Below are 18,329 nucleotides of genomic sequence, written 5' to 3' on the forward strand. Positions count from 1 at the left end.
TCCTGCACGTGGCCCCGTGGCGTGCCTTGGTGGCTGTTTTAAGATGAATATCTTGTTTAAATGGTGCAAGGGGCTGTAGTTCATCGGTGACTGCCATGTTTTGTGTATTCTGTTTATGTGCGTGTGCTTGAGGTGGTAAATACCAGTTTTTTATCCTGAGCAAGCAGGAGTGAAGAGAATGTGTGAGTTGCAGTGGTTTGGTTATATTTAAGGATTCTTTTAGTTATCCGAGCTCGTATGTCCTGTCTTAGTTTGACACTTGTACTCTTTTCAGCTCTACAGGTGGCTTTTGGCTCGCTGTACAGAGATGATGTATTAATAAAACCCAGTCGAGTAGTTGCCCTTTTAGCAGCAGCCTGCATGCTGCAGCTTGTAAGTAATAAATGTGCAATATTTTTATGCTTTCTTTTCAGCTAAAGGTAACTGTTCGTAACATAGTCACGCACACGTATTGTTTCACCTGGAGAAATAAATAATCTTTTCGTACAAAGTGGGAAAAAGCCCCAAACGTAACACAGTGGTTCTATTTCAAAATAGCATGGCTTAGATTCAGTTGTAATGTTAAGCGCCATTTTGAGCATTATATCTAGAAGTAGGCTAAAATAAGTTTTAACAGCTCCTTTGTTCTACCCTGACAGTATTCATTAAGCTTTTCTTTCACGTGATATATCCTTAAGAAAAAGCTGTTTTTCTGAGGAACATTGATTGGTTTAAGTGTTCTGGATAGAGTAGCAGAGGTCACTGTAGCACGTGTGACTCTGGTAATTGTTCAGGCGTGAAAACTTGTATGAACTGCACAATCTTTGAAACCTCAGTTAGGAAATAAAAACTTTGAATATTTGTGGGTTTTTTTCTTCCCCGCAGGATGACTTAATCCAGCAATGTGGTGAAACAATGAAGGAAACCATTAATGCAGAAACTGTGTGTGGTTATTACAATTCAGCGGCAACATATGGGTTAGACTCTGTGAAGAAAAAGTAAGAATTACTTTCTCTGAGCTGCTTTGTACATTGCTAATTAGAAGTGTGAATTTATGAATGGTGAGATAATGTCCAGTTAGGTTGGTGGTTTTTTTGTTGTTTGGTTTTTAATTTTTTTTTTAAAGGCATCTGGCTTGGGCTCTGCTTGTTCTGTTTAGTTTTCAGGTTTCTACTATAACCAGTTACCTTAAATTTGGTGTAGATTCTGGTCGATTGATCGGCCTGTGCTGTGAATGAATTAATTACTAACGTACACTAGTAAAGACAATATATTTGGTCTTCAGCGTGACAGTGAAACAATACTTGCCATCATTGACTCTTTTATCTCAAAGCTGCTTTAATCTTCAGTACTTGAGCTTGAGTTTATCTTAATTAGGAGGGGTAATTAGACATTTTGGAGCAGAATGCTGAGGTTAGTGCTAGCTGCTTCCTTCTGCTGAGAATTAGTGTGTTCTCAGGGCTTTTTGTGGCATTAACAGCACTAGGAATATAGCTTTCACTCTTCCCTGAGAGACACTAAATGCAACTTTAAGAGTTACAGAAAATTTTGGAAAGTGTTATGGTAAAGTTCATGTTTTTGAAAGAACTCCCCTTCATACTTCTATGCATTCATGTCTTGGGCACGTTAAAGCAGTATTTCAGAATCACGCGGTACATAACCAGGCTTTGTGAGCCTGAGCAACTGTGCTTGAATGTCGAGATATGTAAGAAAAAAAGGAAGGTACTAATTCCTTGCTTTTAATCTAGGTGCCTGGAATGGCTCTTGAATAACCTGATGCCTCACCAGAGTGTGGCGCTCTTCAAAGACCTCAGGTATTCAGGCGTCAGTTAACTGTCAGTGGTGAAGTACAGTTTCTTCCAAAGCGTGCAGCTCGCTCAACACGACTTTCTAGGCTATTGACGGTTGCTTGTTACCTAGCTTGCTTTCTTGGTTTTGTCTGTATGTCTCGCAGAATTCTTTGATGACTTGTCTTTTTTCAGCATAAACCTCATGAAACAGCTGATTAGTTCTTCTGACCTACTTGTAGTGCAAGTGGAAATGGATGTGTACACCGCTCTCAAAAAGGTACTTGGCGAAGGGTTGGGCTGGGGCTTTATGAAGCTGAACTCCAGAGTAGTAGCTGATTTGTAGCACAATGAGAATTTTAACCTCTTTGGTATTTCCTGGAAGCATCTAAGAGAGTATCAGAATCTTTGTAGGAATTAATGCATTATGAAAAAGCGCTGTTAATAACGCATGTATTACTGTTTTGAAGACTTCTTCAATTAACTCCCTAGAGTTTGTTTATTTTCCCTAGTGGATGTTCCTCCAGCTAGTGCCTACTTGGAATGGGTCTTTGAAACAACTCTTAACCGAAGCTGATGCGTGGTTTGCCAGGCGCAGGAGAGGTAGGATTAATTGGCATGGCCTTGGGTTGTGGAAGAGGCTGGTCAGAAGTAAAATACGATAGTCTTCCTCCACTTCCCAACTTTCTCCTCTTCTCTCTGGGAAGGCTGGCCTCTGCCAGCAGTCCCCGGGATCAGGGTCTCAGCACCGATAGCCTTTTCACTGTTTTGTCCACATGTTTCAAGTGAGCAGACATGGTCGCTAGTTTTGCTTCGTTGCTTCTGCTGTTGTTCAGTTAGGATAAGATTTTGTTGCCTTCTCGCTAGAAGGCACGTGTGTGTTTCCAAAGAGGAAAAGTTTGGTCTAACAGTTCTGCCAAAAGGGTTTGAGTGTAAGTAATTTCTTGGGTTTAGCTCCAAAAGATGGTTTGCTTGTCCATAAAAACTTTCTGTGCTTAATAAAGTAAACCTCAATGTCAAATACAAATACGCTCTGGAAAATATTTAGAAAACCAACTTGTAATACCAGTGCTCCGTCTTGCAGATTTTGAGGATGACGTTGCCTTCCTGGAATCGGAACAGGGGAATGCGTTCCTGTCGGTGTTCACACACTTGAGATTACAGTATATCATCAGTGACTTGGCGTCAGCCAGAATTATTGAGAGAGATTCCCTAATGCCCTCAGGTGAGCGAGTACTCAGCTGATCGAGTTCTGTGTGCCTTTCCTAGCCTGGCCTGTGATAGAGTCATTGGGAAGATCGAGGTGTATTTGCTGGTCTTATCACTTGCGTGTTTATCTCCAATGTCTGAATTGCGGCTGAAGATTCAGCAGAAGTTGAACATTAAATTTACATGCATGAAAGTCTTAAAAGACAGACACGTAGGTGTGTTAAGCGTTTGTTGATCAGTCAGTTTATCAAAATACTTTATAATCAGTACATGGTAGGTTATCTGTGTTTAAATGACCCCTGAGTCCCAGGCATGCAAAAAAACTGCTGAGAGAGCAAAATTTGCTGCGACTCAACTGTTTTGTAGCCATTATCTTTGTACAAAGAGCTGGGTAGTTTTTGCTGGGATTTGGAGTAATACCTGAAAATGAAAACCAAAAGCACAAGGTGCTGTGAACTCGTCTCCCCTCCTCAAAGACAAGCATTATTTACTGACAGGTATTTCGGGTGTTTTTGGAGGAGATGGGATAATGACGTATTCTGCTCTTGTCCTTTTAATTGCATTTTGCATACATCCTCCTTCTAGGTCCTGGTGCTTTTTTGAAGCCCGTAGAGTGAAATGCCATTTAATGTGTTATAGATCACTGCTATTAATGTTACAGTATCACTGAAAGATAAGAAGCCGCATTCTCATCTTTGCTTTGTTCTTTGCTTGGAAGCTGTGTAAACTTGGCTGCTGAGAGATGAGTGAAACTGGAGATGAGTAACCCCGTTGGGCTCTCACTTGAAAGTGTTTTTCCACCATCGTTCATATCTTTTATCATGTGAAACACCTGCCCCTCCTCCTTTTTCCTTTTTGTTTTTATTTATATATTATTATTTATTTTTCCCCTCCCCAGAGTGAGTTGTGCTCATTGTAACAGTGTTTGGACTTCCCCTGCTCTGCCTCTGGATCTGGCTCCTGGTGTCCTACCTCCATATTTCACTCTGTTCGGTCTTTCCTTATTGTAGTTGAATCTTAGCATTGAATTTTGCATCTTGACTCTCTGACAGTTTTTTCCCTAGCTCTCATGTACACAGCATTGATTCTTTTTTCTATATCTGTCCCCAGCACAACTATCCATCCGTCCGTGTCCCTGCGATGTCCGTTTAGCAATGTAATTGCCAAATGTGAATTAAGACTGCTTTTATTGATCTGTTCATCACTCTTATTTGCAACTTCTTGACAACTGTGTTCTTGCCATCTGTCTGTAGCCTTCGGGGTCGCTTTGGGCTCTTGCCATACATAACTCTTTAACCTGTCCTTGAGTTACACCGCTGCCTTCCTCTAAAATTAAATTTTTTTTTCCATCTCACATTGGCTTTTTCCTTCATGCTGCCATAGATGTCAACACAATAATGGTCCAATATCAGAGGAGACTTGTCGGGATATTTTTCTTGAAGCCTGCTAGCCTGGTCAAACTGTTAGATGCTTTTAAAACACTTGCCTTGCCATTAAGGTGATGTAGTGAGCGTTACTTTAGTTTGCCTTCCTTGTGCTGCCGTATCCTGTCTCTGCTAGAAATAATGGGTTTTTTTTGTAGCTGAATTCAGCTTTTTGTAGCTGAATGTCTCAATAACGCTGAGCACCTCTTTCTCACACTTTGAAATGTTCAAAGAATGCCGCTATCAGAAGCTGAATTAGGACTTTCTGATAGGGGGTAGCTGTGGGGAGGGAGTAGGGTCCTTCCCTCCCTAGAAATCTGTCCCTCTCTTGAGTGAAAGTGAACCGTTACCACTGCTGAAATGCACTGGCTTTCCCTGCTCTCGCTTCTGGCTTCGATTAATACCTTCATAGACGGAGAAGAGACTGTCTTCCTCACTAGATCTGGCAAAGTCAAATACAAATGAACTCGGTTATCCTGTGCTCACAACGTCTATTTAAAAGTGTCCTTGGAACAGCAGGTGGAGGCAGTGTGTCGTAGACCGCTGCGTCGAGCTGAGGTGGAGCTTGGGTGAATGGTTTGGTCGGTTATGACCGGTAGATGGGGCAGGGTTTGACCTCGAGCAAGTGATAACAGTTTATACTATGCATAAATCCTAGAAGAACAGATCCGATCGTGGATAGGTGGTATTTTAGATGCTTAAGTGATGTATAAAGTCAGTATAATCCATCTGGCGATTAACATTGGTGCGGATGGTAATCATAGTGCAAAGGCATCTTCATTCTGTATTAAAAAATAAGGTAACTGTGGGTGAGTGACCCTTTAGATCCTTAATTGAAAGATGACAGAGGAGAACTATGGATTATTTTCATGTCAAGTGGCTGTGTCAGCATGTGAATAAGATGTTGCAAACCAGACATTTGCCAGTACTGTGCTTGGTTTCCTTCTCTTAACGTTGCTGTTTGTTATCGCTTACCAGAACTGCGACGGGCAGCCTTTTCTTAGTGTTCTTCAGCGGACAGATTTTGTGTCTGTGCTCAAACCCAGCAGCCTTCTGCCTACATACGTCAGAGGAAGAATGTTCTTACATTGTTACGAGATTAATTGCAACTTTGAGGCTGGTTTGCCTGTACTTATTGAAAAAGAATGTGCTCTACCACTGATAATGAATTTAAAAAAAAGGAAAAAAACCCCAAACTTGAATTCCAAGGGAACTGGGAGAGCAGGGAGGGAAGAGCAGCGTGATGTGGAGACCTCTACAGGTGTAATGAAGTGTAAGTGAAGAGGTTAATACTGGATGGCCCTTGTAATCTGTTGGTGGTGGTGTGTAGCCAAAAGCTGTGTTAAGATCAGGAACTTTTGCTCGTCCTTTAAAAGGAGGCTTGGATAAATATTGGTGGTGCCCTTTTGAACTGATGCTGCCAGCATCCAGTGTCTGAGGTGATTGCATCGTACCCAAGAGAGCCTTGAAACATGGAAATTGCTGGGCAGTTTGTATTGTGGTGTAAGCCTTTTAGATTATTCTAGATGAAATAGTTCTCAGGGAGGTATAAAGAAGGCGACCATGTTGAAGAGTTGAAAGAAATGGTGTAACACTCCCTGAGCAGTATTTTTCCTCTTAACCTTTACAGATTAACAGGTGAACTACAGTTGAAATATGGTGTATGACATAGGTTCATATACAAAAATAGCGAAGATGCTCTGTCTCCTGATTGTGTTTTTGTTTTTTTCCTCCTAGCACATCCATTCTCTGTTCCTCACCTGTGCACTTTTCCTTAAATCATTGTAATGCTTTCTGTTGCGCTCTGGTGAATTCCCATTTTGGTCCTATCGCAGCCTGAATCTTAACTCGGGAGTCAGTAGGGCAAGGGCTGGTTTTATGTTTTGAATCTGGGACTCTGAAGGCGATCTCAGCACTGTGATCTCACCCTTCTGTCACCCCCAGCAGCAACCAACCTGTTTTGTTTTCCTGCTAACGGTGGTTCTCGCCGCTCCTGCCATCCCAGTCCATTTCTCCCTAGAGTTTGTTCTCATCTGAGACCTTGCGGACTTGCCGCTGTTCATTAGCTTGACTGAAAAGAACTTACGTGCTGGGCTTTTGGCTGCTTCTGATCCCTTCTGCATAACTGCCTTAGCAGCTGTTAGGTTTTGTTCTGCTGTATCTCTTGGTTGCAGCTGTTAAATTAATACAGCTGACAGAATCTTCGCAGAATCACAGAGTGGTGGGGGTTGGAAGGGCCCTCTGGAGCTCACCCCGTCCCACCCCCTGCTTGAGCAGGCACCCCCAGAGCAGGGGGGGCACAGGACCGCGTCCAGGCGGGGGGTGAATGTCTCCAGGGAAGGGACCCCACAGCCTCTCTGGGCAGCCTGTGCCCCTGCTCTGGCACCCGCAAAGGGAAGGGGTTTGTCCTCATGTTCAGGTGGAACCTCCCATGTTCCAGCTTGTGCCCGTGGCCCCTTGGCCTGGCGTTGGGCACTATTGAAAAGAGCCTAGTCCCATCATCCTGACACCCGCCCTTTAAATACTTATAGGTATTTATGAAATCCCCCCTCAGTCTTCTCTTCTCCAGGCTGAACCAGCACAAGTGTGTCAGCCTTTCCTCACAAGGGAGATGCTCCAGCCCCCTGATCACCTCGGTAGCTCTCCGTACCATCTTCCTGGTGTTCTCAGAGGAAGACATGGCTTATGTTTATTGCTAGTAGGGGACAGCTTCTGTTCTGTTTGTTTTTACCATACCTGTGATAAGGCACTGTTTCCTTTATCTTTTGATTCTGTTTTCCTCTTGTTTAACTTGTGTAGAATTCTGTTGGGGATTCAGAGAGTGGCATCTTCTCCCAAGAGCTTGTTACCCAGCTCCTTGGCTGAACAGAACTTAGCGCACTGAGAAAACATGTTGAGTTGCATCACTTCTGGCAACCGTGGATGCTTGATAAGATGAAAATAGTCCTGAGTTACTCAGTGTTAGCAGCTGATTTTTATCTGAACTGCCTCTTCTGTACCTGCGGCCTGGAGCTGAATCACACACGCGCGTTATCAGGTGGTGGGTTTGCACAGGCCGTCCAGTTAATAAGTGTAACCTTATTATTGCAATGTGATTTTATTTCTATATTTCAAGTGCCTATGAACACCCCCATTCCCAGCTCCAAAGACGACACCAAGCTTATTTTTTTGTTCTTGTTGTTTTTCAATTTTAGAATGGCTGTCCTCTGTTTACAAACAGCAGTGGCTTGCCGTGCTCAGAGCAGAACAAGGCAATGATATTGGGTAGGTATATTACAGGCTTTCCTTTCTCTCTTTCTTAAACTAGAAAATTTCCTCTCATATAAATTCTGACAAGATGAACTTTTGGAGTTCCAGGTTGTATGGTTCTTAACAGCATCAGCCAATTGAAAACAGCAATGTGGTGGACTTTTTTGAATTCAATATAGTGACTTAGTTAAACATTCGAGAATGGGAAGGGTCACTCCATTACTTGCCTAGAAGAAGTGCACAAAGGAAAATTCAGTTATGCTCAAGTTAGAATGGTTCACAGAGGGATCGTGGATGCAGGGGATAAGCAGGACCCTCCCATTGAGTCACAAGGTTCAGAAGAGATGCCCTTGCTTTCTAAACTCCTTTCAGTGAGGAGCCTAGGTGCGGCTAGGTCCAATCTTAGTCTCAGGCTTGGTCAATGGTTTATGTGAATAGGGATAATATATATATTCACACTGCACACAAACATACCCCCCGAGGTTAACCTGTGAGTAAAAATTATCTTTTTGTGAGTTTCATGAATTACTCACATTTATGTGCTGATATTCATCAGCGCACGGCCGGTGAACCTCGCAAAATCAGGCCTTTGAGTCCTCGCAAAAACGTCAACAGAAGATCCCTCCATCCTTGCAAAACCTACCCTGAGAGGCGTCCCAGCCCACAGGAGATACAGGGTCACGTGGCCGGCTGCGGTGCAGGAGAGCTCAAAAGGTCTCCGTCTTGGATCACTATTTATAGGATTGAGATGATTGGCTTTGGTCAATATTTTACATTCTGGCCACAATTCTGGTACGCAGGTCAGGGGGCAGATGGCCCAGGTGTGGTCAGAGATTGCCTGAGGCCCAGGTCGTTGTGACCAAGATAACAACACAATAGGGCTCACCCTGGGATCTCAGAGGGGTGGGGGGGCTGCACCACCACAGCACTGCACCGCCCTTGAGGAAATGCCATGACGACTGCTATGTTTCTGTGCCCTTTCAGAGATGTACAGGTAGCTGTGCTTAGTGGAACACCCTGACTGGCGTCTGTGCGCATAACGTGTAGTTGGGTTTCTTCAGCCTGTGCCTCACAAGGATCGTCAGTGGTGGCTTGGGCAGCGAGGCATGGTGATTTAACAGATGTGACATGTATGCGCGTGACCACAAACTGTTCCCTTCTGCTTGGTTTTGCCACATTGCATTGAGCCTGACTTGAACCAAAGGCCGTGCAGTCTGTGGCAGCGTTCAGCGGTAGAGTTACAGATCTCCCACCTGCCTTTTGAAGTGAAGAGTGAGTGTTCTCTTGATGTACTTCTGTGGCAGCGAGTGGTTCAGGATTTTCCACCCGGAGGTTTTGACTGGATCGTTAGTGAACGACCAACCACCAATAGACCTATTCTTAAGTACTCATAGCTCTGTCTTGAAACAGCTTACGCTTTAGCCCCAACACCCCGTGGCAGTGGCTTCCGTGGCTTAATTGTGTATTATATAGGAAATATTTCCTTAATCGCTTCCTTTTGGTGTTATGTAAGAGTGTTAAAAATGCCCAAAACTCTGACTTTGGCCTTAAGAGGATCTTTAAGAAGCGGTTCTCTCTGTCAATAGCAGTGCTCCAGAAAACGGAAGAGGTAAAGTACGTCATTATGAATGTCGTCATTTCAGCTCCTAAAGATTAATGTCGGGTGGTCATAGCTTGTTTCTGGGACTGTTGTTTGCTTGGGAAGACTTTTCTTGTAATGCAGTCATGGATGTATCTAACAGTAGGCGAATGTACAGTGCGCATTACCATCTAGCTCATATGGGACCCACAATTAGCATGAAAGCAAGTATTAACATAGTCATCCGAGTTCTTATTCAAGATAAGCCTTGGTATTTGCTTATTTTTGATGTCTTTTGGTAACTCACTGTAATGCAGGGAGAGTGTTTTAACTGTCAGCCGTTAGATACACCTGCTTCTGAAAAAGCAAGCTCTCATACAAAACTGAAGTGCAGATGATGGGGGTCATACCAGCTTTTAAAATGAGCAACTTGCATGTTCAACTCCAGGGCTGATGCTTTCAGTGACTCTTGGAAGGAGCAGAGTATTTTTCCATGTTTTTCTTGCTTGTCTAGTTTTCTTTAGTATGGGATTTTTTTTTTTTTAAACACAGCTAGAAGTGAAAAATCTGAGGCAGAGAAAGTTTACTGAACAGTAGACATCCGCCCGAATCTCTTATTATGGCATTTATTGCCAAGGTCTTTCGCTGATGGCAATGGCCCACTTATTAGTGGGTGAGATGTAGTGTTTCTTCTCAATATGTTTTTGCTTCTAACTTTGGTAGTTTACAAGCTTAATGGTTCAAGGTGGCATCCAGGTTGCTGTTTGTTTTGTAGTCAATAATGGCCTGATTGTCCCTGAACAGGGTGTTCTCTGGAGTCATGTGGGAGGGAGATGGGGGGTGCACGCACATGCGTGCACGGAGGGCTTCCCTGGAGTCGTGTGCAGTTCAATTGTTCTGTCGCTAGTCCACAGCACGCAATCTCTGAGATGATGTTTGAAATCCTGAGACCACTTCTCTGTCTTCTACTGGCAAGCTGTACTGCCACCCTGCAGTGAGATGCCTGTGGTCCGTAAGTCATGTCTTAGAAGGGAAGACATGAAACTGTTCCTTTGTATTAAAGCAAATATTTTGGATGTTGGACCAACCGGTAGCTGAAAGAAAAGAATTAGGGTTTTATAAGACCATCCTTTGATCCAGATCTGCTGCCCTTCCTCTCGCACTTACTGCCTGTATCAGTATCTTAACACGTTTTTTCCTTAGAGATAAGGATGCAAACTCAGTCAAGCCGAGTGAAATGTGAGGTCTGACTCCCAGTGAGCTGAAGTAAGGCTCTATTTTCATATCCCACCTGGAGCAGAGCGTAATTGCACCCGCTTATTCTAGGGCTGCCAGCATGGAAATTACATTGCTTTGAAACATGTGATGTGGTTTGCTCTTTTGATAACTTCAGAGAGGAGGAGAAAATGTTTCTCTCCTGGTTTATGTAGTTTGCATTTAAAAGGACTAAACATTTTCCTCACTCCAGAATTTGGGAATTTTTGAGTGTAATACTGGAGTTTGTGACTTTGAACTGTAGCTGCTCAAGGTTTACTTGTTGTGCTAAAGTGGATCGCTGCTTTTTTTAATTAAACATGTGTTCTGTGGCAGATGCGAGAGAGATCTTTCAAGTCCATGACTGGAGTCGTTTCTATTCTAATGGTCTCTTTGGTGGTGTTTAAGAAGGAAATAGGATAACTTGACTGTTCGCTAAGCACGTGGTAGGCCAGCGTAAGCGGTTACAGCTGGAAGTTTTGCATCTTCTGAGGCTGCTCGAGGAATTGCGAGGGGGGAATGTTACCGTCTCTCTGACATTATGTACTAATGTTTGTGAAAGTTGTCACTAATTAAACAGAAATGAACCTTTTATCACCATTACTGAATTTGGGTCAGCTACGTAAGCAGTTCAGCTAGAAGGTGTGTAGAAAGCACGTGGGAGGTTCTTGGATGAGTTTGGTTAGCATGATTAGCGTGTTTGCTTAACTTAATCATAAAATACTTAAGTGTCCAGGACTGGTTTTTACAGAAACGGGGCAAAAAGACCACAGACAGAGCTTGTTCGTAAAAGGCATAGCCACAAGCTCTTGCGGTGTTTGTACAGTAGGAAGAGAAGAGGTGCAGCGTTTCTTCTTGCTTGTGGAGCTTGAAGTGTGTTGTTTGGTAGTGCGGGTTCATAATTTAACGTGGGGGTGGTGGTGGGGGTTGCCTTTCATTGCGATTTATGCTACTCACTTCAAGCATTTGTCCTCAGTGTAACTTGAAGACTTTCTGGCAATGGTTGCTTATTTGGTTAACGATGTCATCGTGTCTAAAGTTAAGTGAGTAACATACCTCTGGAAAACTGGGCCTGATTTTACTCATGCCGGCTCTGCAAGGTTTCTCTATGTGCCGAAGCGGCAGTGGAAACTGTTGGGTGAAACAAGTTCATATTGGTGTAGGATGCCAGAACCAAGAGCTCGTGGCACTTGGTGGTCGCTGGGGGTAAACTTTTTTCCAGCCGCTTGAGAAATCTTTGAGTGTCGCTCTGGGTGCCGCTTCATAGCGCTGCTATTTTGCAGAGTCCTGCAGCTGTTCCTCAGCAGCAGCACTCGTTGATGTTTGTGCCTAGTAAGTCGGGACTACCGTGTTTAAAATGGACTTGGTTCTTTTAGGAGGATTGGGGAATGCATGTCATTGCAACGGCTATTATATCCATACCTGGAAAGGTTCTCTGGTAAAAGTCCTACCTACCGAGGCTTATATTGCAGTTTTGTAGAGTAGTCGGATGTTCACGGGATGATTCGGGTTGGAAGGGACCCTGGCAGGTCATCTAGTCTAACCTGGGCACAGAGAAGGGTCAGCTGTGTGCTCAGACCGGTTTACTGGGGTCTGTTCAGCTCTTCCACGTTAAAGTACCGTACAAAGCTGTTTAAGTATCCTTAAAGATGCCCTTTTTTTTTGTAGGCCTCAGGAAGTAAATAAAGAGGAACTGGAAGGAAACAGCATGAGGTGTGGTCGAAAACTTGCAGAGGGTGGCCATGTAAGTACGGCACGTGGCTACGTCTGTGCGCAGCTGACACGTCTTAGACGTGCTAGGTATTTTCAAAACACGTTGGTCTTAATTGTCAAACTGCATCAAAAAGAGGTAACGGAGATGCTACGTTAAAGAAATTATTTTATTCTCCCTAGAAGGATGAAAAGGCTTGCTGTCTTTGAGATGAATAAGGAGTTAGTGACTTAATTGTGCTCTGGCACTGCAAGCAAGCCCGTGTTTGGAAAAACCTCTGTTGCATGAAAGGAGGGAATGTAGCCATGACTTATCATCGGAGACGTGTAAAATACATTCAGTTAAAATAAAGCTCTGATCACTGATGTCCCTTTCTTTTTAACTGGAAAAGGAAGCTTTCCAGATAAACTGTGTAACAGCCACAGCCAGAACCCCGCTGTGTTCCGTGTACGTCTGTGTGTCTTTAGGTAGCAGGTCCTGTGAGAGCACAGGAGACATGAATATTTTCTTCCCCACTGAAGTCACTTAACATGAGGCTGTTGTACTCCGAGGAGCACTTTAAGCACGAATGGGGTGTGTAGTTAAGTGCTGCTCAGACATACAGCAGCAGGTACCAGGATGCAGAACTATTTTAGATCCGCTTGTGTGAAATGTATTTCCGTATGTTTGGAAGGCAGCTGACTCGAAGCTTGTCTCGTGTACTCGTCTGCCTGCAAAGGCTGGCCGCTACAGTGAGTGGTTGCCTACCAGGGCGTCTTATGTCTCAAAGAGGTGTTGGCAAGGATCCTTGAATCCACCAGACATCTCTGTAGCCGAGAATCCCGGTCCCAAGTTTGAGCTGTTGGAGAAGCGGCACTTCTCATTTGTGTTGTGGCCAGTGCTCAGAGGGGCTGGTTTGTTTCTGTGTTTTTTAACTTGTGCTCTTCAGTACTGCTGGCGGTGGACTGGGTTCAACTTTGGCTTTGACCTTCTTGTCACTTATACAAATGGTTACATCATTTTCAAGCGGAATACGCTGGATCAGCCATGCAGTGGATCAGTCAGTCTGCAGCCTCGGAGAAACATAGCCTTCAGGTAAATAATCACCAAGGAGGCAGAGCCTGTGGCGTGTGCTAAGATCTCCTACTGTAACTAAGTCTTTCCATCTGATGGATCCATTCTTTTGGATCCAAGTTTAACTCATCCCTTGCATTAAATTTTGTTGCCACCAGGTTAGTTATGTTTGAAAATGCCATTCTGTCTCCTTGGGACAAACTCTTTGTGCCGGAAAAACTACGTTATGGGAAACTAATTTAACTGTTGCTGTGTCCCTAGGTTACGTGTAACCTCTTTTGATAGCAGCGGGAAAGTTACTTTCAGTAGAACAACAGGATATCAGATTCTAACCTTTCAGAAGGACCAGGTATGTTTGGAGACTGCTTGCCTTCCCAGACTTCCAGCACTGGTGAGATTACCCATCTGAATAGTATGTCCATCAGGCTCCTGCTCATTTAGAGGCAAACTTGGAGCTTGTTTGAAGACTCTGTTGCGTTGTAAGCTGAAGAGTTAAAAGAATCCCTGCCTGTTGTTCAAGGGTGGTATTCATTGCTCTGTTAAACAAAGACCCAAAAGCCTCAGAGAGGAGTGGAGTTTATTAAGAGAATGTGCCCATTTCCACCCTCTGTGACAGCAGAATTCAGTAAGGAATGTGAAAGACTTGATCATCAAGTGTCTTAAGTGCTAATCAGCAGTGATATGTATGTGGTGGGTACATAGAGACTTTCTCCCTGCAAATGCAGAAAATCCCTCTTTATCTCCAATGTGCTTGAAGGTAAAGTTTGCTCAGCCGTTTCTCACGGTTCTGTTTCCTCTGATGCAGAAGGGTCGGCAGCCCTGGGGCAAGGGCTGTAAGCAATTTCAGAATAGCTTGTCAGTGTTAATATTACAAAACACCTGCTGAAGGTGAAGGTGAATTACTGTCTTGAGGTTTTTTATCTCTGCTTTTTGAATACATGTTAATTAAAATGTATAGAAGGACTGTTAGTACCAGTTTCGGTGCTTTTTGATGTCCTTCCCTGTAATGGCCTCACTTGCTACGCAAATGCTCAAATGTCCACTGTGTTTGCTTTACAGGAGCAGATAGTGATGAATTTGGACAGAAGCCTCCTGACCTTCCCGCTCTACATCTTCTGTAACTTTTTGTACACATCGCCAGAGAAGACGACCGACAGCGAGGCACTGCCAGATAACTCAGAAACCTGAGACCTCTTTATATATTATATATCTATATATTTTATATATATATATATGGCCTTAGTATACTCCTATGCATATCTGAAAAGATCATCAGAAATTGTGTAGGCCAAAACTAGTTATCCCATATGTTTTTTTAATTTCTGTTCTGCACCTGCAGACAGTAGCCATTCCGTGGTTAAGAAATGTTAGACTTTTTATTTTCCTGGGTGAAAACTGAGCCAAATGGGACAGGGGGAGTTTGTGTGAATGACATCTTACGAACTTTCCTGTCAGATTCTGAGCACGCATTGTAGGACGCGTGGTTTTTGTAGTGTCTTATTTGTTTGTGGGTTGGTTTTTTTTTTTAAATGACTGATCTGTAAATACCAGGTCCGCATTCTGTTTCTTTTGTGGTCAAGTGTAAGAGGTACACTGTATTCATTCTTTCTATATGTTTTAAAATACCCAGCTTTTCGGTAATGCCAGCTTTGGTGCTGGGTTGAGCCACCCCAGGGCTCCTGCGTTGTTCTGAGGGCTCAGCGCCTCCTGTTCAGGACCAGGTCCTGCTCTGCCCTTGCACCCCGCTGGCTCCCGGGGCCACCCACCGCCCCTGCTCACCTGGACAAGCCGTTGCTGCGTGCAGACGCAGCCCTGGCCCGCACACCCCCGCGCACGTGTGCCCTGGCTGCTGGGGAACCGCCACCCTGCAGTGCGACGGGCACGTGGGATACGGAGCAAGAGCTTGCACAAAACTCATCTTGAGAATCATTTTTTGCAGACATTAACGACTCGTTCCCGTGATCTGTGGGTGTCCTATTCCTACGTTGCCCTCCCTCGCCCTCCCGGCTGTGGAGGGACTGTCAGTGCAAAGAAACAAATCCCTTCCCAGCTTTGGTCCTTGTTCCCAGGACAGGATCAGGGATTTGGAATGGGGCCGGTGGCGCAGGGGCCCTTGCTAAGGGATCGTGAAGGAGTGGCTCAGTGCAGGAGTGAGGGGAGCACAGAAACCCAAACACAGCATAGCTTCCCCCAGAATTTTCTGGGGTGGTTGGTTTTTCTCCCCCACCCCCCCCATTTTATTTGTCACTGACTGGGAGCAGCAATTGTGGCAAAGGGGAGTGGAGCACTACACTGTATGGAAAGTACAAAAATAAGGAAGCCTATATATAATTGCAGTCAGTTACTAAAAATTGCTTCCGGGGCAGAGATCGGTGCACCTCTGGTGCTCCTCATACATCTTGGGTGACGGAACATGGTCCTTCTCTCTACAAGGCCTTTGACTTCAAAAAGGGAAGAGGCAAATTCCTCTTGCAAGGATCAATAATTTGCTGCTTGTAGAGAGATAGGTACATCTATCCTAAAAAAAAAAAAAAAAAAGGTAACAATAAAGTCCTGTCTACAGACCAACGAGGAGCGAATTGCTAGGGAGGAAGATCAGTGTCTCCAGTGTAGCAGCTGACTCACTGGAAGGCTCTGCTCTCCTGCTCCCTGAGTGGCCAGAGAACGTGCCAGTACAAGACCAGGAGTTCAAAGAAAATGCGTCCTAATGGGAACAACCAAGCAAAACAAAAGCCATCCTAAATCCACAAAGCAGTACTTCTTACTGGAGGAAAGAGACAGGCTGAAGAACTCGGCTGGTGGGGTCCAAGGTGGCAGTGCTAATGCCATTGCATCCAACAGAGGAATAAGCCAGGCCAGCCAGAGCAGTGACAAAGGTGCCTTTTCTGCCTCACAAGATGACAAGCAGGAGACCAGCCACCTCAAGGGTGTGCATGGCCACAGTGGGTCCTCACACAGCACGGGGAATAAACAGGAGGGACTGGAGCTCTGCGTGCAGTCACAGGGCCATGATCTCATTGCAGTCACAGGCTTTTCAGGAAAGACAGGCCAGCAAGACGAGGTGGGGGAGCTGCTCTTTATGTGAAGGAGCAACTGGAATTTATCAAGCTGTGCCCAGAGGGTGGAGGAAGAATGAGTTGAGAGCTTATGGGGAAAAAATCCAAGGGCAGGGAAATATGGGTGACGCTGTTATGGGTGTTCGCTGTAGGCCACCTGATGAGAAAGAAGTCAATGAGTCCTTCTACAGCCAGCTAGAAGTACCCTCACAATTGCGGGCCCTGGTTCTCGTGGGTGACTTCAACCCCCGTGATATTTGCCTGAAAAGCAAGATGGCGAGGCACACACCATCCAGGAGGCTCCTGCAGAGCATTGAGGATAACTTTTTGACACAGGTGCTGGAGGAGCCAACAAGGCAAGATGTGCTGCTGGACCTTATACTAACAAACAGAAGGTCTAGTCAAGGCTGTGAGGGTTGAGGGTAGCCTTGGCTGCAGTGACCGTGAGATGGTGGAGTTCAGAATCCTGTGTGGTAGAAGCAGGGCAACAAGCAGGATTACAACCTTGGACTTCAGGAGTGCTAACTTTTGGCCTCTTCAAAGACCTGTTTGGAGGAATCCCATGGGTTAGGGCTCTAGAAGGCAGGGGGGTCCAAAAGAGCTGGACAGTATTCAAGGACCACTTCCTCTAAGCTCAAGGTTGGTGCATCTGTGTGAGGAAAAAGTCAAACTGATACCTTAAAAGCTAAAAGATAGAAGGTTCCAGGTCTGGCAGATTGATTATATCACACTCCTACGGACCTGCCCAGGCAAGCGCCATGTGCTCACCATGGTGGAAGCACCCGCTGGCTGGAAGCATACCCCGTGCCCCACGCCACTGCCCGACACACTATCCTGGGCCTGGAAAAACAAGTCCTATGGCGACATGGCACCCCAGAGAGAATGGAGTCAGACAACAGGACTAATTTCTGAAACAACCCTATAGACACCTGGGCCAAAGAGCGCGGCATTGAGTGGGTATATCACACCCCCTGTCACGCACCAGCCTCTGGGAAAATCGAACGATTCACTGGGCTGTTAAAGACTACAGAGAGCAATGGGGGGGTGGGACGTTCAAACACTGGGATACACATTTAGCAAAAGCCACCTGGTTAGTCAGCACTGGGGGATCTGCCAATAGAGCTGTCCTTGCCCAGGCAGAACCCTTACGTACTGTGGAAGGGGACAGAGTCCCTGTAGTGCGTGTGAAAAGTATCCTGGGGAAAACAGTCTGGGTTATTCCTGTCTTGGGTAAAGGCAAACCCATTCATGGGATTGCTTTTGCTCGAGGACCTGGGTGCACTTGGTGGGTGATGCGCAAGGATGGAGAAATCCGATATGTGCCTCAAGGGGATTTGATTTTGGGTGAAAACAGCCAATGAACTGAATGGTAGGGTGCTAATTGCTATATAATGTTGTATGTCATCTCTTCTGTGGTTGCTATATGCCATATCAATGGTATCACGGTAGGAATCTTCCAGTTCGTGGAGAATGAACTTTGATTGAACCAAGCCAAGTGCAGCAGTGATGGAACAAGAACTGACTTCGGCATGCAACAATCCAACACCACACACACCATCTCTCCTGCCCTGAAAGACTGATACGATAGATGGAGCCTGAAGTCACGGACTAAATGAACTGAATAGGCATTTTGTGGACACTTGTGGATATTTTACAGACATTTTACAGGGGTAGTCCATAGACTAGGGGAATGTTATCTGTGAATTATATCAAAGGATGGGAAGGAGTAGGGGGTGGTGAATGAGGCTGTACTGGATAGTGTGGGACCTGAGCATGATGTAAATGGTATGGAATCAGGCGTGGATATTGTCATGGTTTTGGCTGGGATGGAGTTTGTTTTCCTCACTGTAGCTGGCGTGCTGTGGTTTGGATTTAGTATAAGACTGATGTTGATGGCACACTGATGTTTTGGTTGTTGCTAAGTAATTGTGAATTTGGTGCTAAGTGTTGCCAGGTGGTGCTTGTACAGGTCAAGGATGTTTCCAGCTTCTCATGTTCTGCAGGGGGCGTGGGATGCTGGGGGGGGGC

General features: G+C 45.0%; 1 protein-coding gene across 1 annotated transcript in view; it reads left to right on the plus strand.

Moving 5' to 3' along the window:
• The window catches only part of LOC135317009 (germ cell-less protein-like 1), an 88,799-nt gene extending 74,004 nt beyond the window's left edge, over nt 1-14,795 (plus strand). Inside the window, exons 5-15 of the mRNA XM_064472522.1 lie at nt 275-372; nt 865-977; nt 1,728-1,793; nt 1,962-2,046; nt 2,279-2,369; nt 2,851-2,991; nt 7,594-7,663; nt 12,150-12,225; nt 13,121-13,266; nt 13,507-13,594; nt 14,305-14,795. Of these exons, the coding sequence (XP_064328592.1) occupies nt 275-372; nt 865-977; nt 1,728-1,793; nt 1,962-2,046; nt 2,279-2,369; nt 2,851-2,991; nt 7,594-7,663; nt 12,150-12,225; nt 13,121-13,266; nt 13,507-13,594; nt 14,305-14,433 (1,103 nt within the window). The 3' untranslated portion in view covers nt 14,434-14,795. The remainder of the gene's footprint in view (nt 1-274; nt 373-864; nt 978-1,727; nt 1,794-1,961; nt 2,047-2,278; nt 2,370-2,850; nt 2,992-7,593; nt 7,664-12,149; nt 12,226-13,120; nt 13,267-13,506; nt 13,595-14,304) is intronic.
• The last annotated feature ends 3,534 nt before the right edge of the window (nt 14,796-18,329 follow it).

This window comes from Phalacrocorax carbo, chromosome 24 (genome assembly GCF_963921805.1).
Source record: "Phalacrocorax carbo chromosome 24, bPhaCar2.1, whole genome shotgun sequence".
In the NCBI taxonomy this organism is placed as follows: domain Eukaryota; kingdom Metazoa; phylum Chordata; class Aves; order Suliformes; family Phalacrocoracidae; genus Phalacrocorax; species Phalacrocorax carbo.